Below are 27,094 nucleotides of genomic sequence, written 5' to 3'. Positions count from 1 at the left end.
AAGTATGCGAAATGATGATCATCAAGACTGAGCAAAGAAAACCGCATATAGCCCATCCAGAATGACGCACCGGATGACGTCAGCTTAATCACGAGTAAAGTTTGAAGAGCCATGCGATGTTAAGAGTACATGCGAGAAAACTCAATGTAAGCGTGCGTTAATGACGCACATCAGATCCGAAAATAAGGTCTTTATTAGCTGTCATGAACTATGTAAATCCCTATATAACAGACCAAGCGACTTTGTATTGAAGAGAGATCTTTTAGGAGAGTAGAGACAAGAAATTTAGGAGAGAGAAAGATTATTTTCTTCCCAAGTTAGGGTTTCTTCATCACTTTGTATTTGTTCTTAAGATTTCAATAAAAGTTCTTATAATTCTTATGATGATTACTTAATTGTTCTATAGATTTCATTAAGGGTGTAGTTGTAGGATTTCCTATAACTACATTTTGGCGCTAGAAATCAGCTCGGAATGATATACCTAGTGGTGAATTCGTTTACAACGAAGCTAGAAGTTATTCATAGTTTTTCATCACTTTATTAACAACCTTTGAAGGTTTAGAAGTTTAGATCCAGAAAATTCCATCAAAAGTTTCATTTTCTGCTATACGATTATTATTGTTCAAGTTTTTAATTCTTTAAAGAGAAAATTTTATTTTATTGATAACAAGAAAGTAAAAATGGTGAGACAATCAACACCAATAGAACAAGCAATACCGATTAGAAGGAGCAGAAGGATCGAAGGAAGAAGAAGAGGTGACATCGTTGAATCTTCAAGAATGGGAGAAAGGAAAAACAGAAGAAATCAAGTCCAAAGTCAGATCCAAAAAGAACTAGTGGAAAACAACGTCACCGACTACGATAGAGTGAGCGTTCATACTGCAAACACAGATTCAACAGAAGAAGAAGGCCAAAGAACTGGTGATGCAGAACTAATAGAAGGAAATGAAGAGAACATGAAAATTGAAGAACTTAGACAAATGTTGGTCGCAGAAAGAAGGAGATAAGATGAAGAACGTGTGAATTTGATGCGTCAGAATAATGAGTTGAGAGAAGGGAATGTAAGCTTACAGGAGCGTAGATCAAGAAGCACCACACGTGCAAGTTCACGATAAAGGACTAGCAGGAGCTCGTCAAGACGTAGCCAATCCAGTCGAAGAGATACCAGGCGAGAACAACCTCTAGACAACATTGATTAAAAAATTCTAGATAAATGGCAACTTACAGGATCAGCGCGATGAACGACGCGTAGAGAAACAACCACCATATGACTGATACATACATCAGCGCGAACACTATCGCATGCAAGAAGGTCATAGAGGAAATAGACGTGAAGACACAGGAGAACGTCATCGCACACATCATGATCAATATAGTGAAGAGGATGAAGAACAAGGAAGAATTATATTGCAAGGTAGAGAAATGCTGAGAAATCAATATGAACGTGAAGAGGAAGCAGAAAGGAATAATGCCGCTCTAGAACATGCAAGGGATGAAAGAGAAAGACGCAAAATAAGGAGAGAGGAGGCAGAAGCAAGAGAAATACAAAAGGCTATACGTCAGAATAGGCATAAAAACATAATAAGGCAAGCAAGATTAAAAAGGCCCACACAACAAGATCCAGATCAAATCATGAATGAGGAAATTCTTAGAGAATTAGCAGAGATGAGAGAAATGATGATAGCACGAAGAGACGGAGGTAGAAGGCAACTGGATGAAGCAATAGAGGAAGCAGGGAAGACACTATTCGCAAGACAGATACAACTCGCAGCGGTACCGGCCAAATGTGCTTTACCTGTATTTACTAACATTTTTGATGGAAGCACATGCGCAATACAACACATAAGAGTGTATAGTCGGTTTCTATTGTAGTGGTAAGAAAACAATGCGGTGCTATGTCAATATTTCCCTGCAAACTTGACATCCGAAGCCTTGCAATGGTTTGAAGGATAGCCAGTAGGAACCATTCGATCATTTCGTCACTTACAAAACATCTTCTTAGGACAACACATCAACAATAACATGTTAAAACCAGGAATCGAAAAGGTGTTCAGTTTGAGAAGACGAATTGCGCAGTTTAACCACGCGTTGGAGGAGCGTGTGTAGTGAAATGACAGGATGAGTAGACAAGAAAATCTTATCCTTGCCTTTATTAATGCACTTTTTCCTACGGATTTGTTGTATACGCAGATCTTCAGGAGAAAAGACACAATAACCATCGCATAGTTACGCGAATTCCAAGAAGAATACATTTCCCTTGAGGAAAAACAAAGAGAAATGGAATCTTATCCAGTTGCGATAACAAACGCAAGAGAGGGGAATGCAAGTCTACTTCCAAGAATAACAAATGCAGTTGCAAGAACATCCCGAGGGAGTCAAGGAAAGAAAGTAACGGAAGAAGGGAAAAATCTAGTAGACATGGGTAGTAGAGATCAAGAAGAGTTTGAAAGAGAATACAAATAAAATCAGTTCAACAACCGTGGAAGAAATAATAAGATTCAAAGGATTGATAACCAATCAGAAGGATATGGAGTGCAAAAGCAATATTACAACCAAGGTTCAGGAGGTAGAAAAATAGTTCGGGAGCACATAAATATGCCACACTAAACATCGCGATAGACAAAATATGGGAAGCTGTAATTGTAACGGAAGACATCCCAGAACCACCGAATATGGGAAACGAGCCACCACCAGGGAGGAGATGTAAAGAATTCTGTGCTTACCATCGTTTCTACGTTCACACCACTAGTAATTGCAGAAATGTAAAGAAAATCATACTCAGAGTGATTGATCAAGGGAAGCTAAACCACTTTCTAGTGCAACCACAACAAAATCTACCACCACCACCAGAAGGAACTACACAAGGTGTGGAGTCAAGAAGGAATACATATTTGATCGACGTATGAACAAAAGCGAAGAATTTATATCGTAATTCGATAATACATTTATTCAAAATCATAGAATATTTCCACGATAATATCCTAGGTCGAGTTTACGCAAGATATAGTGATGGAAGAGAGATACTCAACCTTGCGAAGATATCGTCATTAAAAGATTGGCAGAAACAACCTATTTCATTTAACGCAGAGGAAATACCAAGAGGAGGAGAATCGCACGAGAGTCCACTAGTGGTAAACCTAGAAATCAATCCAAAACCAAAAGTTTATTAAGACGAAGAGGATAACGCGAACACATGGGCTATAAATAAAATACTGATAGATCCTGGCAGTTCAGTGGATATTTTGTTTTATCACACATGCAAGACTATGGATGGTAAAGATGAGGAGCTAATTCCCTCAACTTATAAAATTTATGGTTTCAACGGAATAACTAACAAGTCAAAGGGGAATGTAATAATGCGAATTCCTCTGAAGAGCATATCAACATAAATCTTATTTTTCCTTGTTGACGTAGAATCAGTCTATAATGATCTGATAGGAAGACCCTGGTTACATGGTATACTAGGAGTAGCCTCAACCTTCCACCAGTGCATCAAATTCCCTCTACCTCAAGGTGTTGGAGTAATAAGAGGGGATCCAATTGAGGGGAAGAACTGCCATGAGATTGATGTTGACAAATGCGAGGAACGCGTAAGCAAGCGAAGAAATTGGAAAAATCATATACAAGAAATCTAGAGAGGCGAAAGGTTAATGGTTGTTGTTGTGTCTAAAAGTGGAGAAGTTATTATGAATAATGAAGAAGCGGTAACTTCCGAACATGAGTGCAACAAGCGAGCTAGAAAGAATGAATTTCAGGAAGGTGAATTGGTACTGAGGCAGAAGCTGTGTTATCAGAAAAGCGGTAAAGGAAACATGGAAAACATATGGGAAGGGACATATAAAATTAAGAAAATCGTTAGCAACGGAATGTATGAATTGGTAGACGAAAAGGAAGGAAATCCATCTGATGAACTCCGGAACCAGGTTTATTTGAAGAAATACGATTTATGCGACAGTCGTAACACATCATAAGATGTGGAACGTATGCGAATCAATATACATCAGTTATCTCAGAAATAAAGTCGTTTACAAAATAGTTATCACGTGGGTAAATAAATAAAAAGAGAACATATCAACATTAAAGAATAAATTTCAAAGACTAAGAAATATCTGATATACAAAAGGAAGAAAAAAAATGTATAAGTGCGAAGAATAACTAATTTCCTCCCCAATCATCTTCATTATCCTCCTCAGCTTCAGAATCATCAACTTCTTCTTCGATCTCCTCATACTCCTCATAATCTCCCTCACTATCAGAAATGTCAGAACTTTCTTCATTAGGAAGAACTTCAGCGAGTTTATAAATTGAAAGAGGAATGGTATTATCTGCACAAATTTTCTTAATTGCCGCATCACGGATGCGAACAACATCCTTAATATTATTAGAAACAGTGACAGTCAGCTTTTTCTTGAGTATGCGGTATTTAGATACACGAGCGGAAAAGTTCGCCTCTAAACTCTCAATTTTCTCAAGATACTTCTTCTCATCCTCTGAAAGAAAATCAGAAGGTCAGTACCACATAAGGATATTTTTCAAGAAATAACAAGTAGAAAAGTAAACAACCTTCCTTTTTAGAAATAATATCCTTAACCAAAGCGGCATGATCAGACTCAAGGCTAACATTCATATCTAAATCATTTCTAGTATTATCTAAGACCCTAGCAGCCCAATCAAATTCAGCATCACTTTCAATGAGAAGTCAGGAAAGAATCAAGTTCCCTTGCTTAATAAGTGCGTTCTTTTCTCTTAAACCTAGATCTCGTTCAATTTGGACTTGGAGGATAGTTTCTTTAAATAACTTTAAAGCTTTAGCACCCTTGAGAGAAACCTCATCCTTTTCTGTAATCAGTGCGTTCTTTTTTGCCTCCAAAATTTGAATTGTCTCCTTATCTTTATGAAGACGACGTTGAAAACCATTATTCACGGATAACATGGTTCTATGATCACTTTTAAGAGCAATATACTTAGATTTTAACTCTTATAGACTAATATCCTCTAATCCATCACGGGGAAAACGGTTCAAAGAATAATTAAGGTGTTCGAGGAGAACCTCCTCATCGTCAGGGAGGATAGATGCTTTGTCGGTTAAATTGTAAATCTCTACGAACATAAACAATCAAAGAAGGCGAAAATAACGCAATGCACAAAAGGGGAAAGCACCAAGGAAATGCATACCAGCTAGTTGATTATTTCTTTCACGGAGCTTGACAACACTATCGGAGTTAAAAGAATTTTCAGCGTTGAGTTTAGAATTCTCCGTCTCAAGCTTGCGAAGTTTTCTTTGATAGTCTGAGGAAACATCATAAGACATGCGGGCCACCTGCGAAGACATAAGGAGAATATTAAATATCACCCAAGATATCAAACCGTCACCAAAGAAAGTGCGAAGATGTAGAGATTACCAAAGAGCCAAGTGAAAATTGAAAACTTGGACTTAACACTGAGGAAGCTCCACGAAGAGATTCATGATCTACAGAGAAGGCATCACATATCTTCGAAACTTTTCCAAAAGTGCGAGCCAGTTCTTCATCACCAATTGCTGACATGGAGTAAAAAAAAACACTAGATAATTGCCCCATGGAAGATGTGATTGAGGGGTCTTCGGTGAGAAGAATGTCATCATCACTAGAATGGGAACTTGAAGAAGAGGATAAAATGCTTTCCGCTTCTTAGACAGACTCTTGGGAGAGCTTGGGAGAGGATTTAGAAGCGGTTTTCTTATATCTAATTTTACCATTACCCTTGTCTTTAACGCCCATAGCTTCCACCTACGCGAATAATGAAAGATAAGAAACAGAGGCAACAATATTTTAAAAATTAACAAAAGGTATTTCTTACTTCATTATCGTGTGAAGGTGACACATGAGACAATTTTTTAGCCTTCATTGATTGTTTGGTAATCTGATACCAAAGAAAGTGGTGAGAAAAAAGTAAAAGAATTAAAAGAAGATAAAAAGGGAAAGTTGAAGGTAACATACCACATCATCTTTTTCAGGCCATTTGAATATCCAAGGATCATAAGCAGGTAACCCCGCAGGAAGGGGAAGAGTTGAGCCATCTTCACTTCTGCCAGTAATATAGGGACCCACTAAAATGATGGGATAATCCAACCACTGGGTATCATTTGATTTGCGTGCGGTGTGATTCGTAGAGTCATGAAAATCGACATCTCGCATCATCCTTTCATTCTCTGAGAGACCATCCTTTCTCGCCAAGCGAATACCCCACTTAGATTACTTATTCTTCATGATAACAACATCATAATTCTTGAAAAAGTTCTCAATGGTGTAATCTGCAGAATTGATTTCCTTATGGGAATGCTCTAGTTTCCATACATATACTGGGTAAAGAGATTTTAATCCTCCCGCCCGACGAGCATATTCCATGGTTATTCTAACAGCATCACCACTTAGCTGATAAATACCTCGCGAGAACCTCGCGTCAGACAAAATTTCATAAAACAAAGGAGTCTGAGGATTATACAGAAGAATAGGAAGACCAATGAGAAGATGTCCTACTGAAATAATAATCTTCTGATCATTCCATTCTTCGAGAGAAAACCATTTAGGTCCAAGTGTAGATAAAGGTTTTGATCCAAGAGGGATGGACAGTGAGAAGCATCTTTCACCAAATTCTCTTTTCAATATTTTGAATTCTACTGCGTTGTTCAACCAGCTGCCAACATCTTTAGAATGGGGATGAGGGATAATGAAAAAAAATCAAAGATGATCAAATAAATCGAAATCAGGTTGATCAAAGCACGAGAAATAAGAAATAAAGTGCGAAGATGAAGAAAGGAAAGAGTGGAGAAAATGATAAAGAAACAAAAGGTGATAAACCTGAAGATTCAATCAAACCTAAAGAACAGCAACAGAATAAAATCTAGAATTGAAGAGGAAAAGGAAGAGAGTAAAAAGAGGAAAGAAGAAGACGATTAAGAGTAAATACGAGATTTACTCCCAAATCCCAAGATATTTACTCCATAAATGCGATGATCGAAAGTGAACGGGTAGGAAGAAGAGGTTACGAGGGATGTGTTAGATAAGGAATGGTTGAAAGGACACGCGTAAGCTAAGATGCCCAAATCGCGGAAACATGTCGGCAGATAAGAATACGAAAAGGTGAACGGGTGCGGCAGAATGAATTAAGAGTTTCTCACATCGCTCTCTTTACAAAAAGAACGACATGAGAAGAGGCAAAATGTAGATACAACATACCGCACACCAATCAAGTATGCGAAATGATGATCATCAAGACCGAGTGAAGACAACCGCATACAGCCCATCCAGAATGACGAACCGGATGACGTCATCTTAATCACGGGTAAAGTGTGAAGAGATATGTGGTGTTAAGAGTACATGCGAGAAGAGTCAATGTAATCGTGCGTTAATGACGCACGTCAGATCCTAAAATAAAGGCTTTGTTAGCTGTCATCTACTATGTAAATCCCTATATAAAAGACCAAACGACTTTGTATTGAAGAGAGATCTTTTGGGAGAGTAGAGACAAGAAATTTAGGAGAGAAAAATATTATTTGGTTCCCAAGTTAGGATTTCTTCATCACTTTGTATCTGTTCTTAAGATTTCAATAAAAGTTCTTATGATTCTTATGATGATTACTTAATTATTCCATAAATTTCAATTAGGATGTAGTTGTAGGATTTCCAGCAACTACAGTTATATAATCCTTAATTATTTTATAGATTTCATTAAGGGTGTAGTTGTAGGAGCAACTACAGTTATATATTCCTGATACTGATCAGCTGCTAGCTTGAAACCAAAGGAGTTGCACTTTTAATCATTGAAGACACTTCCACAATCATAATAAACAAAAATGGGGACATTAGATCCCTTGTGCCTAGGACAACCTAATCCAATTCTTCCAAAATATCCAAAGCCAAATCTAACATGAGTACAGTTTCGACAGCACCTATTAAGATTATCAAATGCGTTTACTAATTTAGCTTCTATTTTATTTGGACCATGTATAATTTGTTTCTGCCGAGTTTCATATTCAGGTCACCTGATATCTTCACCGAATGATTTTATTACTATACTATTTTTACATTAATGTTCTTTTGGGAAAATTAAAAAAAAAAAAGAAAAAAGAGAAAATAGTTGTTATATATAGTTATGCGACTCTCTCGAAGAGAACCTTGGATATATGATAATCAATAGTTTCCCGTGAACAAAAGGCAACATAATAGTAGCTCTTAACGACCATGAGGAACACTTGCTTAATCTCCGGGTTAATACCATCAAATCTTTCATGAACACATTTTACCAGTTCCTGCATTCCTAATTCTATTGACACCATTTCTTTATCTACCTTAGCTTCTCCATTGATTTGAAGTAGTTCATGAGTAAGAAAGTTGGTAAGGGAGACGAGACGAGTTAAGTGGGTATTAGCCGAAATTGCATTCTTATCGAAGAGTTTTGCGGATTGTCCGGCACACAGGGTTATCGTGCACACTAAGACGAATGCTTCTTCCTGTTGTCTCTTTTGCTCGTGGTACCCTTGCTTCAAAAATATCTCCCACTGCAAATGTTATGTAAAGATTAAATCAGTTCTTTACTTTTGGGATCAGCAATATGGTTGTATGTGAATATGAATAGCGCAGGAATTGTGGCGTTGATTTACTCACAAGGCTTCGTAAATGGTCGCGTACATCTGTTCCATGAGAAGCGAGTACACCCAATGAAAGATGATGCAAGGTACTGACGAGAGCCATTATGAGCTGTTGTTGTTCTTCATGAAAGTGATTATCACCAAATTGTTTTCCTTCTTTTATATCACGATTCATTGTTGTCTTCTTTGTTAGTGATCTCATTCTCTTTTGTCTGATCATACTGCAACGAGCAACAAACAAACAAAATGATAAGAAAGTCAATTAAACTATTAGTGTTCTTTGGAATATGGCTTAAAGAGTTCCATGCGGGACTTCTTCCAAGTCATGGAGCCGTGTAAGGCATCCGGGACTTGCTCAAGTCATGGAGATCCAGTCGAAATTCATCATGTCACTGTGTATGTTGTATCTCTTTCCGTCTTTTAGTTTCGGTCTAGGACCACTTGAATGCAGTATTAATGGATGTTTAACTACAAATGTCTCTCTACAAATGGTACCTGATATTGTCACAGCCAATATCCTTAGCGAATTCGCTGACAAATGATTTCTGCTCAGCAATTGCAATTGTTTCGAAGTAAGACGACACTGCTTTCATAAGTACAGCTGTTTGAGTCCATGCTAGTCGCTCCGCTGACCTCTCTGCTGAGAATATGTTCGCGGTGGCTAAAAAATATGACTGCAGAAGTGTGTCTTTCTCTACTCCAAACTGTTCAAGTTTGCACTCATTGTACCACCTGAGATGTGAAGTGCATAATTAAGCTATTAGGAGCAGGATCAGAAAGAGCATCCAACGGAATGAGTTTTGACTCACTTTTGAATTTCCTGACACTCAAGTTGATGTAGGGCTTGGCAATTATTGAAGTCTATTTTTGCGAGTTCAAGATATTGATTGCTATTCACATTAGACATCCTGTTGAACAATAAACAAAACTTAATTAAAAACTTTGCTCAAGGATGATTATCTAATAGCCGCTAATTCAGCTTATGATCAATCATCCATTTATGAAGAAGTTACCTATAAAGTGTTTTCCCTATCCAAACGTCGTTCTCACCTCCATATTGTTCGACGTAAAATCTTGTCTCAATGCGAGGTAGACTAGCATACCATGGAACTTCGAGAGCGTACCCCACCTTATCCACGAACGTCGTTAATGAAGATGTCTCATATAGTTTGTTAATTTCCTTTTTGCATGGATGAAAACATAAAATTATCGCTTCTTACCTCCCCAGGCAAGTCTTTTGTAATTATCCATTTATCAAGAAGTTCATTTGAAACTTGTTTCTTTCTTAAAAAGGTCGTTGAATAATGTTTTGCTTGTTGTAGGATGTTTTCTCCCGGGAACATAACCTGAGATGCTCGATATAAGTTAAACATTCCGGTTACTGCCGATGTTGATTGTCCATGGAAGCAATAGAAATCATCTCCTTTCTTAAAATGGCGAAAAACATCTGCCGAAAGTAGTAATTTAACGGGAAAGGTAAGTAACCAAATTCTATTTTTGATTAGTACATAAATTAGACAAAAGTTTACCACAAGAAACGTCACGCCCATGCAATCGTAAAATCCTAAAACCCAGAGCTGTATCATCTATATCAGCAACTTTAGAGTTTCTTGACCAACAAACTCCATGCTCAGTCCAATACCTTTCGACGTAGTCAACACAGTCTCTAATTTCAGTTTGGAAGTATCGTGAAATTCCAAGGCGATCCAAGCGATCAACAACCCAAATACGCTCAAACATGTCAACCGGATACACATTTGGAACTGGAATAATATGTCAATTAATTGATTGATTAAAGTTGTGCCAAACTAAAACAAAACAATTATAATGTACGTATAGTAATCTATCAGGAATTCTATCTAGCTGCTAAAGAAATAGGATTTTTGATTTTTTTTAATTTACCTCCTCCATTGAATCTTTTTACAGCCTTTTGAAGATAGTCTAAACACTTCTCATTTTTAGTTTGCATGAGAGCAAATGCTGTGGATGCTGGAGAAAACAAAAAGGATCCATCTACGCACTGCAACTTCAGAAGCTTTTCCCAATCTAGGTTTGCCATTCCTTCTAGGCTATGAAGCAGTGTTGTAGGGACTGTATGCATCACTTCTTTTGGTATCCTGTATACATACACTAGTCTTCAAATTACATCAAAAAGATACGAATCCAGGAAATGTCGCACAAAATAAGGTCATCTCAATATTAAAAATGAAGTGAAAATTTGCGTGAACATGTAACTAGGGAAAGTAGCTAGAACAAAAAAAATGGATAACCTCCTACCTCATTAGCTTTAGTTTCCTCTTAGCATATATATCTTTCAAAGCAGGCGAATCTTCATCGGGAAAATCTATGTCTAAACTTCGAGCAATATCGATAAGAGACGGGAATACAACTTCGAAACCTACTGGCATATGGACAGTATTGGCATCTTCCAGTTTACACATATTTTGCTGGATGAACAGTAGTCCTATACATATGCACAATATCAAGATCAATTTTACACATAAAATCAGTAACCCACCTTATAAGTGCCATCTACAGTACATTACCGTTATGAGAGAAGAAGCAAATATGGATCTTCTTCGCGTTTTTTATTTGAATATATATTAAGTGGAACGTATAGGTGTACTTCTTTTCGTACCTTTTTCACGCATATAACCGCAGGTACTCCAAGCTTTTAAAGCAATAACACAAGCCAACGTACTAATGATTCGATCATGAGCAGAGAAAATATGTTGATCACCCCATGAACCGTCAGAGAGCTGATTTTTGATTATCCACTGAAGGCAAGTAGGGAATTGAGGTGAGCCACTTCCATATATATCTTCAACTAGTGCAACCCATGCAGTATCATAAGCTGATATATTTATTTCTCCATCATTCATCTCACTTAACCTTGATTTAATTATTTCCACATGTTCCTTAACAGATAACCTTTGTTCATTTCCTTCTGGTTGTGTAGTATCTTCCCACTTTGACAATTGTACTGCAGCCAGAGCAATGCACAATTGCACATCATAAGAACACAAACCTTTGATTTGGTAGTCATGTCTATTTTTCTTAGTACTTTAATTTTCTTTTTCACGTGAATTATTACGTACCTCGTGGACTCTGACGTTTGGATATCACATTGTATGAAGAACACAGAAGAGAGATGTCCTCTGGATTGGTTCGGACACCACCACCGCCACCACCACCGATAGAACGAACTCCTACCAAAAAATGCTCATGTTTAGTTAATTATAAGATAAGATTCCAACAGATAAACTGAAGAATCTTTTGAAACCCAGAGTAAGAATTTTTTATCAAAATGAATAAAATAGAGACTAATGCTAGTCTATTATTGAATAGGATACATTCTCTTGACCGTTATAACTTACTGGAAGAATATGGGGTGGAATAGAATAGAGATGGCTGTAATATTTTGCTGGGATCAAACGTCGATACTCGTAGGATAATAGGCAGACAACAAGGCATTTTGAAGTGATAATGGATGTTGTATTGAGAAAGTTTGAGAGAATTTATAGGATTGGGAAAGACTGGAAGAAATTTAGAGGACGAGATAAATTCCAAAGAGAGATTCCACGAGAGCTAGAAATGCATAGGATCATACAAAATTGTGAAAGTGAGAGCGCTTTTTCTACTGTTTCCACTCTGTTTTCTTCTACTACTTATTATACACATAATTGGGCATACTGCGTACACATAGGGGGTTCTCAATACTTTGACAAAGTAGCATGTTACACTATTCTAGAAATAATTTTCGTTCCAAATCCTGTTTTGCGAATATTTCCCCTCAGTGGGGTAAGTAGGCGTAGGTCCCTCTAGTATATAGAGAACATTCCCAAAACAGTAATTTCCACAGAAACATTCCCAAAAGAGTCATTTCTAGAAAAATCGTGTCCTAACTCCCTAAAATAACGTATACCTAATAAGGGTAACAGTGAAAAACAATTTGGGGATGGAATGGCATGAAACGTGAGTTTTTGAAGCGGTCTATTTGAATTTTTGGTGGGAGTTTTTCGAAGCCGTCTATTTAGAATTTTTGTTACCAGAATAGAAACGTGAGTTTGACTATGGATTTTATGGTGGCCGGTGGGATGAATAAATTTTTGACAAACAAACTTAAAAAATGGTAAGAAGCAATTGTTATCTGTCAAACTCTTTCTACTTGTTATCTGTCAAACTCTTTCTACTTCACTCCTTAATAACATAGAAATTAATGTTCATGAATAGTGAGATTTAAAAGGTGAATGAGAAGTAGATGACGGGTGGATTCTGCATTGACACATGAAAGGACAAATCCATATTGACCAAACATAAGTATAAAACCAAGTCCTGTATGAACACATGGAATTAGCAAAAATAACTTTGCTGGTCTGCAACTGAATACCCCATTCGCAACACCTATAGATGGAACTGACAGACCACGAGATAATGGGGAAGGCGACTTCTAGATTTGGGGGAAAACCGGGAAAATGCCCAAATACCGGCTGGAGTGTTGGAAATCCGCCCCAACGTTAAAATAATTGGAAAAATGATGAATTGTTACAAAAACAGTTGAGTCCACACATGTGTGAGTTCCCACGTGCAAGAAATAGACAGAAAATACCCACTACCGGTAAGATGCTGCCACACACGCAAATAATCCAATGGGCTAAGATGATGACTCCATGAGTAGCCCGTGACAACATAACGGAGATACCATTTTAACCCTTTAGTCTTTTCTTAACACATGTGTCAACACATGGAATTTGGTGAGATGTATCACCTTATGTTTCGGAATTTTAATAAACCAAGTTGATATAGATTCCAATTTTAAAAGTTGGGTAACAAATTCGGATATTGATCATTTGCCAAATGCAGGTGTTACTGTAGTACAGTTGTAAAGTCGCTGGCTGGTGATAAGTTCAAAGCTCACCGGCATCACAAATTGTATCAATCAAAAAGGAAGAAAAAGTTACCCCTCGAATTAATTAGAAAGTAGAAGTTGAATTTAAAACAATATTTAGTAATGACTTTTAAAAACAAAACAATTGACTCTTAATGAAGCAAATTGTTTGGATTTTGTTTATGTGATTTTGGCGTTGTTGTTAATACAGTAATAGTTTATTAAGGAGATACTAGAATCCATATAAGGCCATATTTTCCAATTTATTTTATATAAGTCTTGGTATCCTTCAGATTAAAGAAGTATTCTCATTAGCGATAAAAATATTGTCTTACATGGATGTTAGTATTCTTCCCACACAACCGTTAATCTCACTAGTGGTGTTGGATCTGGTATTTATATCCAAATATTCTGTAGATTCAAATGTTTTAAAATCGAGACCTGATGAGAAACTGGTAAATCTACTGGGTCAAGGTTCACTGGTTTAACGTGTGGTTCAATCAGTGGGTTGATAGGAGGTTAAAATACATCATTTGAATATCAATTTCTTATGTTTTTCTTTTGTTGTTTCTCTTATATTAGCGGTATTACGCTTAGTTTCCGTTTTGTAGGTGTTTCGGAGTCATGTGGAGTGAAACAAAGAAAATAGGTGCTTAATTCATTGTTTGAAGGCTTTGGTTGTTTACAGACTTGAAGTTAGCACTGCAAGTCTCAATAGTGTCAAAATAAGAATCACCAGATACTATTTACTCAAGGCAGACAGCTGATAATAGTTTTAATATGACCAGGGTGGCCTTTATTAAATCAGTAGGGGCTTAAATCATCATATTTAAACCCGGGTATAGTCCAGTATTACTCCATTCACTGCCCACGAAGATGACGCAGCCATAACTCCATGTTCTGAGCGACTGCTCCAATCAAGTCTACCAGCGGCTAGTTACACGGTCCTTGTGGTCGTGCTTGAAGAGCAAAGGCGTGATTCGGAAGCTCAGTACAACACGACAGAATGAGAGATCGAGTCAGAGAAACCAGTGGAGAAAGAGTTGTTGTTTGCCATTGATTCAATAAAGGAAATGGTGATGCATGAAAGTCTGTTCGAATTTGTAAATCAAATAAGATGGGTCGATGAGGGATAAGTTTCAGTTGAGAAGAAATCCTTCTCTATCAACTCATACATACCATTTCCAACATTCCTCTTTACTTCATATGGTCCAGCCTATGCTGCATTTCCCTTTTTACCTCCTTGTTTTTGGTAGTGTGGTAATTCTCTCATAACCAAGCTTCCTAGCTGAAATTCTTCTGTATTTGTTTGCTTGGTATGTTTATGTTCACTCGCAGGTGCGATCCCCTCCATATAAATGTGACATGTCTCGTCTTTTTCTTCACTCTTCTTCCTGATTGAGATACTTTAATCTTTTGACGGTGTTTTGCCTTCATAATGACTACTCACCTCTTCCTCTTTGGTTATAAAGTCCACCATCAGTCTTTCACCTCGCTTGCTCTCTTTTATTTCTTTCTTCCAATTTCTTCTTTTATTCGCACGTCCCTCGCTCTTTTCCACATCAATATCATTGCATGTCTTCGCTTCTGTTGTACTACCTCTGATAATTCCCACTCCCTAAGGTAATGGAAATTTAATGCATTGGTGATATGTAGAGGACACACCTAAGATGTTGTGTAACCATGGTCTCCCTATTAGTGCATTGTAGGGAGATTCTACATCCACAACACAAAAGGTTATTTCTGTGGTTATTGCTTTAACAGGAATTACCATGGTAACTTCTCCCTTGGGTTTGTTGGCTGATCCATTGAAGTCGAAGATCTTATAAGCCGAATAAATCAGGTCTTCATATTTTCCTCCCATTGTCTTGTAAGCATGGTAGAACAAAATGTCTACAGAACTCCTGATATCAATTAATGTCCTATTTATCGCCCATGTGTTTCCTTTTACATCTTCTTCCTTATACATTTTCCTTTCAGTATTATCTCCAACTTAACCACCAATGGACTCTCATGGAGTTCGCCCCCTCCAGGTACTTCCTCTGCGCTAAACGTGATTGGCTACTTCTGTCATTCCTTGAGTTTTGGTATCTTTGCCAAGTTGGGTACTTCTTTTACTTCAGCATCCCTTGCATACACGCGACTCAACACATTGTCGTGGAAGTTTTCTATACTTTTGGGTAAATGTGTTATTGAATTACAATATAGGTTCTTGACATTCGCTCCCACTTCAATCAGAAAGGTGTTTTTTCCTTTGTCCGCATCTGACGATTGTCCTCCTGTTGTTGGTGGTGGTGGTGGCGGTGGTGTAGCTAGAAAGTGGTTAAGATTTCCTTGACCGATCATTCTTAGTATGATTCGTTTTATATTCTTGCAGTTGATGATAAGCACAAAACTCTCTACTCCTTCTTCCCGATGGTGGTTCTTGCCCCAGGTGTTATTTCCTCCATTAGTATGACTGCCTCCCAAACCTTCTCCGCTATCGTGTTAAGAGGTGGCATCCTGACTTCTTCATGGACTCTGTTGTTTCCTGATTGTAATACCTCATGTATCTCGCGTATCCTTCTCCCTGATTTTCGAACCTTGCGACTTTGTTTTTTCCTCCATGATTATTTTATTTTCTTTCTCTGTACTTGCGTTCATACATCTCCTGATCTCAATTACTCATCGCCACCGTTTTTGTTTATCTTCTGATGCTGCCTTTTCTTGGCTACCTTACGAAGTGCTCACAATTTTGTTTGCTATCCTTGGCAATAGGCTTGCATTTACTTCCTTCGCATTCGCAACTGCAACTAGGTAGGACTCCATATCTCTTTGTTTTTCCTCAAGATCGATGTACTCCTCCTGGTACTCGCGCAGCTCTGCCATGGATATTCTGTCCTTCATCTTGAATATATGCGTGTACAGTACATCAGTTGGAAATAGTGCATTGATGAAGGCTAGGATGATGTTTCTTTCATCTACTCTCCCTGCCATTTCTCTACACATGGTCCTCCATCTTGTAGTTAGAGTTCGCAAGCTTTCATTCGTTCTCCTTCGCAAGCTGAATACCCTCTCGATCCCAGTCCTTAACATGTTGATGTTGATATATTGTCCCAAGAATAAATTCTGCAAGTTCCGGAATGATCTTATTGAACCTACTGGAAATCCGTCAAACCATTTCAAAGATTCTCCTGTCAGGCTTGCTGGAAAATACTTGCACATCACTGCATCCTTATCCTCCCATTGCAGTAGAGCCAAGTTATACGCCTTGGTATGTTGAAATGCACATGTAGATCCATCAAAGATATTAGGGAACGTAGGTAGTGTGCATTTTGTTGGTATGGTCACTAATTGTGTATGTCGTGCGAAAGGCGTCTTTGCTGCTTCCTCTATTGATTCCTATAGTTGTCTTCTTCCTCCATCTTTTCCTCTTTCCATTAACTCTCTTAGTTCTGCTATTTCTCTCATGATTTTATTATTAGGGAATGGTTTCTCTTATTGCTGGATAGGCATTTTCAATCGTGCTTGCCTCAATCTATTTTCATGTCTGCTTTGGCGTACAGCTTCTTCTAGTTCTTGTTGGTCTTCATCTTATCCTCTTCTTCTGCGTCTTTCCCTCTCATTCCTCACGTTCTCCTGTGCGGCATTATCCCTCTCTCTTTGTTTTCTCAATATTTCTCTCCCATGAAGTATCATCCTTGCTAAATCTGCGTCATTATGTTGCTCTGATTCATCCTGCATGCTGTTATACTCTTCATCTCGCTCCGGTCTATCTTCTCTGTGACGTCTTCGCCTAGGTTCATTTTCACCCACCTGCACATATCTATCTTCCATATGATTGCGTTCGCGCTCCTCCTGTAAATTATCACCTACCTGAAAATTTTCCACCAAGTTGTTATCTAAAAATTGTTCTCGTTCATTGTCTCTACCGTCAGATCTGCTTCTCCTGGATGTACTCCTGCTTGTTCTCAGTCTTGTACTCGCACGCGTATTTCTAGATCTGGTTTGTGACCTTTTCTCTTGCAACCTGTGGTTTTCTTCCCTTAGCTCATCATTTTGTTGTGTCAAGTTTGCACGCATCTCTTCTTCTCTTCTTCTTTCGTCTGCTAACTGTTGCCTGAGTTCTCCAATGGTCATGTTTTCCTCTGTTACTTCTACCGTTCCTACATTTGGTGTCCATTCTTCGTTTCTTCGGCGGTCTCTATATCTGTGGTGTGAACACTTACTTCCTCATAGTTCCTGTGGTCGTTTTCCTCTGGTATTGGTTGGACCTGAGACCTAAGTCGCCTAGGCCGATTTTTCCTCGTTCCCATACGCGAAGATTCTGCGATTTCACCTCTCCTTCTTCCTGCAATCCTCCTACTTCTTCTGATTGGTGTTGCGTTCTCTCCTGTGGGTACTTGTCTAATCATCTTTTTTCCTGAAACAATACTTTCTTCACAAACTTATGAAAACAAAAATTCTCCTCCCAGATGAAAACTTTGTATTTGCGAATCGAACCTAAAGATTAAAACTCATCGAAACAATCACAAGCTTTTCTTAAAGACAATATTATCTAGAAATTCTTTGAAACCATTTTTTTTAAAAATTTCAAGCAAGTGTAATCTCGTAAATCCCTGTTTCTGGACGCCAAAATGTAGTTGCAGGAAATCCCACAACTACACCCCTTTGATAATACATAAATCTAACTGTGAAATCATGATGAAGAACACTTAGAAGAATTTTATTAAGTTTAGAAATCAATACAAAGAATAAGATAAAACCCTGACTTGGGAAGAAAATAACTTTCTCTCTCCTAAAGTTCTATCTCAACTCACCAAAGAAGATCCCCATTACTACAATGTTTGTTGGTCCTATATATAAGAGTTTACATAGTGGAAGACAGTTAATAAAACCCCTATTTTCGGATCTGGCGTGCGATGTTCACACTTGTATTTGATCTTCTCGCACGTGTTCTTTAACTTCGCGCAGTTTCACACCTTACTCGTGATTTTGTGACGTTATCGTTCCCGTCATCTGAGATATGCTATGTGCGAATGAGTTCGCCCCTTTGTAATACCACTGCTTCACATGATAACTAATTGTGCAATATTTTACCCCTATGCTATTGGCAACAAACACAGCGGTGGCAGTTAAATCTTCCACCTCCATTATGAGCAGTGCTAAGGAGCCAAACATCGTGTTAGAAAAAACGTAATCACATGATAGATAAATGTACTTGTAAGTTGGGTTGTGCTCTAGGCCCTGTTTAATGACTCATTTTATACTTGTTCATGTCATGCAGTAAAGCTGATAGAACCAAAAAGTCCTTCTGTCAAACTCTTATTAGAAATGGTGTATGGCATGCAGAAACTGGAATTGAGCTATGTTACTCAGCTTAGTCATACAAAATGTTTTTCTGCCAAGATAGAACAGGCACAATCAATGACGTTGCAGATTATTATCTTAGTTATATCTATTTATTAGATTCTTATACGAATACGATCCATTAAAAGATTGTAAGGTTAGTCTGATAAATGAACTGCAAAATAACTACATGCAAAATGGTGGATACGGAGCTAGCTAGATTAAATTTGTCTCCTTTATGAGTTTTGTTGCCATTTAACGGACCAAATTTTGGACCTCCCCATCCAGAGCCACAAAGACTGTGGCGCCAACGTGGTCCTCCAAGAGAAGATTAATCTTGGGATGCAAGGAAGAACCATTTTCCGGTTCGTTAGTTAGATGACGAAGAAATTTCATTGATCTTGATAATGAAAATCATAGTTTTGGGTGATTACCTTGCGATTGAAATATCAACTTTGCCATCACATTTAGTGACCAAAGGTTACTATCGTCACCAAGATTTTCTTTGCTACACCTAGGGCAGGAAAGATAGTGCCATCCACCATCGGTTAGCACGTCAGTGGCGATTGCGTTCAAAGATATTTCTGTCCTTGGTTAGAGATGGAGTTGAGTCACAATCAATTGGGTCATTCCTAACTTGATTAGCGGCATATTCCCATAGATCGATCTTCATTTTTTAGCCCCTGACTGAGGAAATAACCATTAAATTACATAGTGGATTGCAAAATGACAAACTAAGATGCTAATAGTAGACTGTGAATATCTCAGTCCGGGTATTTCAAGTATGCATACCTGTATACATACTTGAAGATTAAAGTTCTAAAATCGGTTATGTACATAAACTAATACATTTATATAATAAGGAATGCAATATTTGCAAACCGTGGCTATACTGTTCATGAACTGAATCAAGTGAATCAAACCGATTTTGTTTCAGTTGTGTTCTTGTATACTTTAATGAGAATATAGCAATTGAACAACTCTTTAGCTAGTTTCATTTGAGTCATTTGAACTAGTTATGGTTAAGATGAATAAGGTTGATATTAGAGTATTCATATGGCTAACTTCGATTAACTATTGTTGAGCCACCTTGGTGTACACGTTTAGGTACGGTTATTCAAACCTAAATGAAGGTACATTTCATTTGTGTATGACAAGCTAAGTTCGATCTGACGGTTGAAAGATATTAGCTTGGGTTTAATCAGGTTTTCATCAAACGGTGAATATTGAATGCTTTGTTACCAAGGTAACTAAGATTGCACACCCTGATTCGAAAACTATATAAAGGAAAACTCTAGCAATTGGGAAACCTAATACCCACACCTCCTGTGTGATACTAGTTGCATAAGCTTAGATTTTTCACGAAACCCTGTAGGTTAACGACTTGAAGACTTCATTGATATTGTGAATCCATACCCAACTATTTTCTCTGTAGTTGCGTGTTCTGATCTTGCCCTGTTTTATTATGATTGAGTAATATCTTCTCTAAGATTTTATCGAGAGTGATCTCCGATAGGCAAGATAAAAAAAAGTCACATACATCTTCGTCTCATCGTTGTTGATTCCACAATATCTTGTTTCGTTTCCATACTATTAAGATTATTGTGAGGTGATTGATAATACTAGGCTACTCTTCGGGAATATAAGTCTGGTTTATCAATTGGTTCATGTGCACCTTGATTTATCAAAAGACGGAACGAAACTCGTAGGTATTTTTGTGGGAGACAGATTTATCTATTCCAATAGACTTTTTGTGTGAGACAGATTTTTTTTATCAAGTCTTCGACTTTGGGTCGTAGAAACTCTTAGTTGTAGGTGAGATCAGCTAAGGGAATCAAGTGTGTAGTTTCCTGCTGGGATCAGAGACGTAAGGAGCGCAACTATACCTTGAATCAGTGTGAGATTGATTAGGGTTCAACTACAGTCCAATCTAAAGTTCATTGATAGTAGGCTAGTGTCTGTAGCGACTTAATACAGTATGGTGTTCAAACTGGACTAGGTCCCGAGGTTTTTCTGCACTTGCGGTTTTCGTCGTTAACAAAATTTTGGTGTCTATGTTATTTCTTTTCCGCATTATATTTTGTTATATAATTGAAATATCACAGGTTGTGCGTTGAATCGAATAATTGGGAAATCCAACCTTTGGTTGTTGATTGAAATTGATTGACCCTTGAACATTGGTCTTTGGTACTTTTCAAGTTATATTTCTTATATTCAATCGGGCTCGCAAATGCTTATTTGTTTGATTGCGGATTGAATTGAGAAATAGAGATATCGCTCTTTGATATACTTTCCTATAGATTGAGTCTGATTGTCTATTTGATTCTCTTGAAAGTATATTGGAGTAAGTCCTCTCAGATTTCCAAACGAATTTTTGGGTGTGGTTGTTAGACCCCCGTTTTTTCAGTTGGTATCAGAGAAGGAGAACACATTAAAGACCTCATAAGTCTTTGTTTGTAGCGATCTGAATATGGACAGAAGTGGTATCTCTGTAAATGTACCACCAGTCTTCGATGGCTCAAACTACTCATGGTGGAAAATTGTTATGCGTGCTTTTCTTCAAGCTCGTGATTTTCAAACATGGGTACGTGTTGTGAATGGCTATGATCCTCCGGTTAATACAGAAGGCGATATATCTATACCCAAGGATATTGGTAGATATAGTCCGGAAGAAATCCTTGCTGCGAAGAAAACTCCGACGGCATAAATGCTATCATACATGCCATTTCCCAAGATCTTCAGCACCATGTTACTACATGCACTAAGTCTAAAGAAGCCTGGGATATCTTAGAAACTATATTCGAAGGGAATACCTCCGAAAAGGAAGCTAGGCTTCAAATATTATGTTCCGTTTGGGAAAACCTTCGTATGGTAGATGAAGATTCATTTGATGAGTTTAATCACAAAGTGTGTCAAATTGTTAACGCATCTTTTGCGTTGGGTAAGACTATTCCTAAAAAAGACATTGTGATGAAAATTCTCATATTGCTGCCATCTAGATACGATTTTAACACCTTGCAACTCTTTCCAGAATTAATCTTGTTGGAAAGTTAAAAATACTTGATCATGATCAGAATACAGTCAGAACGTCTGCGTTCAATGCTGTAACTAGGGCTGTCAATGGGTCCGGGTCCTCCCGGGTACCATACTACCGGAAACCGGACCCTATTATTTTTCACGGTTCCGGGTCTTGATGGTTCCGGATCCGGTTCCTAAATTAGGGGTCCCAGAACCGGACCCAATTAAATACGCGAATACCCACCGATTCCGGGTATTAAACGGGTATTTATTCCGTTTTACTACAAAATAAAAATGTGCATCAATGCAAATTTCCACAGTTCTACAAAATTAGCACGATATTGGTGATACTGCCATACAACCTAAAGCAAGAAAAGATAATATCACTTTCCGAAAACAACAGAATTATAATCTAAAAGCAACTATGCTTGTCCAAAAACATATCCAAATGTAAACTAAAAGTAATCGCAGTAATGTTCCAAAAACATTAACATATAAACTAAAAGCCTCCTTCTATAGCTCTATCCCTGGTGGTTGTTATGGAGTCACCAAGTGTTCATGCTATCCTTCACTTCCTCTCTTCTTCCCTCTTTGGAATTCCCAATTCCTCGTAACTTCAAGAAAAGCATGTAATGAAATAAGGGTTATCATATAATAATAAATATTAACATTAACCAGCAAGTAAATGTGGTTGAAATTTTTGGAGTACTGTAATCTGTAAACATAAATTTAAATTGAGTTTCCAAATCGGACAAAGACATTATTTCACGATGACTCAAAACGACATAAATTCGGAACGATTGGTAGAAACTATGTTAGACAACGTCTTTTTGATATGCCTAGCTACATGTGCACTACATATCAATATAGATGCAAGCACAAGAAGTTATTTCGATCATAAACCTTATAAAATTTAATGAACTGCACTTCCATATTCTAAATGATAAAATTAATCAAAACCCAACAACAAATCACCCCTATAATAACTAAAATGAGTAAAGAATGAAATAATGATCTTTACCCTTTTCTTTCCCACTCTGGATTTTCATAGAAAACTCTATGAGCAATTTTGTTGGCGTCAAGAGGTGTGTTTACCCTTGTTGTATTGAGATCCTCTTATGTTTTCTTCACCTGCAAATTCATCATTGAATACAGCCCAAAAATTTCAAGCATTCCCAAACACCGAAACATTTAATATTTCAACCGTTCACCTCCCATAAACAGTAGTGTTCTTGAAAGGGATAGTCATCGTCAGCAGTACAATGAAGTGCTTGTTCTGATAGAAAAGAGGTGGAAGTTAAGGGCTAAAATCTGTTGGCATATGGACGGGGAAAGGAACTCTAAGATTTTTAACAAAATTGCAAATGGGAATAGAAGGAAAAACACGATTTTTAAATTGAAGATTGGTACGGAGGAGGTTTGGTGTCAAGATCGAATTGCAAAAGAAGTGACTGAGTTTTATGAAAAGCTTTATTCAAGAGATCAAGAGGAATGTGTGGACCTGGGGGAGCTGTCTTTTGGTAGTATTTCCGAGGCGGAGAGAATATGGCTTGAAAGAGAAATTACTGAAGATGAAATTCTCTCGACTATCAAATCTTTCAAGTTGAGTAAGTCGCCAGGGCCTGACGGTTTCCCGATTGAATTTTATAGAGTTTCTTGGGAAGCTATTAAAGACGATTTTATGAAGGTTGTGGAGGAATTTAATGTGAATGGGGGTGTCAACTGGCGCTTAAATTGTACTTTTTTATCTTTAATTCCGAAGAAGAATGATGTCGTAGAGTTGAAGGATTTCCGGCCTATCAGCCTGGCCAGTACCATCTATAAGATTTTATCTAAAGTTCTCGCCAACAGATTAAGGTGGTTATTCCAAATCTAATTTCTGAATCGCAAGGTGCTTTTTTAGCCAGGAGACAGATTCAAGACGGAATTTTGATTGCAAATGAGTTAATTGACTCAAGAAAGATTGAAGGAAAAGAAGGGATTATGTGTAAGTTAGATATGGAAAAGGATTATGATCATGTTCTTTGGGGTGTTGTTGATGTTGTGCATCAGAAGATGGGTTTCAGATGGAAATGGAGAAGATGGGTTCGAAATTGTATCTCTACAGCTAGGTTTTCAGTAATTCTCAACGGAACAACGAAAGGATTCTTCAAAGCTTCTCGGGGACTCCGACAGGGAGACCCACTCTCTCCGTTCTTATTCTTATTGGTGGCTGAAGTTTTTAATAAGCTTATGAACAATGCAAAAACTGAAGGTTGTCTTAAAGGGTTCTATGTAAAGGAAAATGGCATGGAAATCTCTCATCTTCAATTTGCGGACGACATCATTGTGTTTTTAGATGAGAAGGTAGAAGAGGTTCAAAAACTTATGGAGGTGTTAGAGAGTTTTAAAGCTAAAACAGGCCTAAAAGTTAACCTTGCCAAAAGTTCTATGATGGGTATTGGTGTTCAACAGATCTGTATTCAAGAATGTGCAGCAGTAGCAAATTGTGCAATTGGCGAGTTTCCAATTTCTTATCTTGGGATTTCTATTGGGGATTCTACTAGGCTAAAATCAGTTTGGAATTTGGTGATTGAGAGAATGACTCTAAAGCTAACTCCATGGAAGAGAAGGTATCTCTCGAGAGCCGGAAGAGTTGATCTCATTAATAGCTCTTTAGCGGCTATTCCTTTATATTATCTTTCACTTTTTCAAATTCCTATTTCAGTCGCGAAGAAATTAGAAAGACTGATGCGGAACTTTCTTTGGGGAGATTCCACGGATAAGAAAAGGTTACATTGGAGGTCGTGGAAAAAACTTTGTATCCCTAAGAGTGAAGGTGGCCTGGGCATCAGAAACTTGAAGATTACTAATGAGGCTTTGTTAACCAAATGGTTGTGGAGATATGGATAGGAGAAGACTAGTTTGTGGAGGAAAGTTATTCTTGAGAAGTTTGGTGGGGTCGAAATGGCTTGGTTACCTAAAGATTCAAAGAGAACTTATGGATGGGGGTTATGGCGGGGTATTCTTAATCATTTTGCTTTTCTTAAAAACGGGTCAAAATTTTCAATAGGAAGAGGAAACAAAACTAATTTTTGGGATGATCATGGTGTTGTGAGAAAACTCTTAAAGAGTTGTTTCCAAAACTCTGGAAAGTGAGTAAAAAAAAAAGAAGCAACAGTTGAAGACATGTACCATGAAAATGGTAACGGGCCGTGTTGGAATATTGATCCTTGTAGAAGGCTTAAGGATCAGGAAATTCAAGAGGTAATGGAGTTTTCAAGACTATTAGATGATCAAGGAGAGCTTGTGGCAGATGACGATATACGGGAGTGGAGGTCCAATCCAAAAGGTACTATTTCTATTAGTTCTTACTATGCTTGGCTCATGCATGATCAGGGACAAATTATACCTCCAAAATTTCCTTCTAAATACATTTGGAATAAGACAATTCCTCCTAAAATTAGTTTCTTGGTTTGGGCTGCTGCAAATAGAGCTGCTCCTACTCTGTCAATGTTGTCAAGAAGGGGCATGACATTAGTAAATAGCTGTGGGTTTTGTGATAATAGCGAGGAGTCAGTGGAGCACTTATTTCTTCACTGTCCTTTTATTGGGAAGATTTGGAACCACTTCTTACAGCAGCTAGGCTTGATTTGGAGGCACCCTAATACAGTCATCGAGTTCCTATGGAAATGGAAATTGAAGTTCTCGACTAAGCCATTTACTTTTTTGAGATATTGTTTGTCGTTTGCGATTTGGTGGTCAATTTGGTTGGAAAGAAATGATATCCTAATAGGGAAGAAACAAAGTAAAAAAACTTTAAGTTCTCTTATTTTAGATATCAAGATGTTGTTACTTAGCTGGACTATCAATGTTGATTCGTTTAAGAATATTAAGCTTGATGATTTCGTCTTTGATTGGGTGAATTCGTTTAGGGAGTAGTTTGTTGTAAACTCTCTATTCACCTCTCTTCTTGTATCTTTGGAGGGTGCCATCTTAGCACTCTTTCTTATTTACTTCAATCTTGCCTTTTTCAAAAAATAGTAGTGTTCTTCAGTTGTTTCCTCCCTTAAAAACACCATCTCACTCTATATAAAACTCATTCAGAATTGATTTTTAGCCACAACCCATCCTTAATTAAGCCAAAATTAAAATAACTTTCACTCTCTCTATTGACTACGAATGCCAACGGAAACAACGTCAAACAACTTATAAAATGATATATAAATATATAGGAACATGAGATGAATCTAGAAAAGGTACGAACTTAAACTACAAAAGGAACGAGCAATTTCCATGGAAATAGACTTTCTCTTTTTACATCAACAGTTTAGGTTCTCAGAAAGAGATCTGAGACAGAAAGAAAAAAGTGTTAGAGAGTGGGAAACAGAGTCCAAGGCGGAATTATCAAGAATAGTATTTTATTTTAGGTTTTATGTAAAATTGGGTCGGTGAACCGCGGGTACCCGTCGGGTATACGCGGTAAGGATCCTGATTTAACCGGTTCCTTAATGGGTCAACCCATAGGGTATCAAAACTACTAATGGGTCTACCCACCGGGTATCAAAACTACTAATGGGTCTACCAATTGATATCCCTAGATGTAACCATTATAAGTGAAGCTTCTAACTTGTCGTGGGAGGATGAATGTTGTTCTAATCAATCTGATTCTAACAGATCGCTGATTATACAAAAGATCAAGGATATTGTAAAGAGAAGCAAGAGATTCGAGAGACTGGGGCTGCACATGGGCGGGTATAAGCTAAAACCAACCTCGCACCCACAGACTGCAGGTTTTTATTTTTATAACCAACCACGCACCCACAAACAACGGGCGGGTAACACTACGGGTTGGGCGGGTTTAGGTTTACACCCTCTTTATATTCAATAATCATTCACACAGAAAATAAACTACTTACTTAAGTTCTTGATAACTTAAAAAAACAGACCATAAACATAACTACATAAGTCTTCATTGTCTTAAACTAGTACTTCCAATAAAAACAAGTTTAAACAGTACGACTACTTCAAAGTTCAGATTAAAACTTAAACAATAAAAGTTTCTAGACCAACAATAAGCGACTCATGTATCTTCCATCATCTTAAAGTCTCTCCTACTAGCATCATCAAGGATCAACGACTTCCTATCAGGATTCTTAGGACATCTTGTCGCATGATTCTTCAAACTAGTTGTCCCATTCCTAATCTTTGCATCATAAGTATTCTTACAGTGATTACATCTTGGTTGAAGA

General features: G+C 37.6%; 2 protein-coding genes across 2 annotated transcripts; one reads left to right on the top strand and one right to left on the bottom strand.

The window, feature by feature from the left end:
• Window positions 1-8,131: 8,131 nt before the first annotated feature.
• Window positions 8,132-16,493, bottom strand: LOC113350926 (ent-copalyl diphosphate synthase, chloroplastic-like). Its single transcript, XM_026595029.1, has 12 exons — window positions 16,237-16,493; window positions 11,694-11,838; window positions 11,268-11,547; window positions 10,907-11,093; window positions 10,532-10,746; window positions 10,159-10,392; window positions 9,850-10,076; window positions 9,643-9,758; window positions 9,439-9,537; window positions 9,125-9,361; window positions 8,646-8,850; window positions 8,132-8,539 (listed from the first exon to the last, which is right to left on the bottom strand). Exons 1-12 carry the CDS (start codon window positions 16,491-16,493, stop codon window positions 8,132-8,134), a joined length of 2,610 nt encoding a protein of 869 aa, XP_026450814.1.
• Window positions 16,494-25,031: 8,538 nt separating this feature from the next.
• On the top strand, window positions 25,032-25,784 carry LOC113350925. The gene has a single exon (XM_026595028.1). The coding sequence runs from the start codon at window positions 25,032-25,034 to the stop codon at window positions 25,782-25,784; it is 753 nt and encodes a 250-aa protein (XP_026450813.1).
• The last annotated feature ends 1,310 nt before the right edge of the window (window positions 25,785-27,094 follow it).

The sequence above is a fragment of the Papaver somniferum genome, chromosome 2 (genome assembly GCF_003573695.1).
Source record: "Papaver somniferum cultivar HN1 chromosome 2, ASM357369v1, whole genome shotgun sequence".
NCBI classification, from domain to species: Eukaryota; Viridiplantae; Streptophyta; class Magnoliopsida; order Ranunculales; family Papaveraceae; genus Papaver; species Papaver somniferum.
This window is presented reverse-complemented; position numbering and strand designations above follow the sequence as displayed.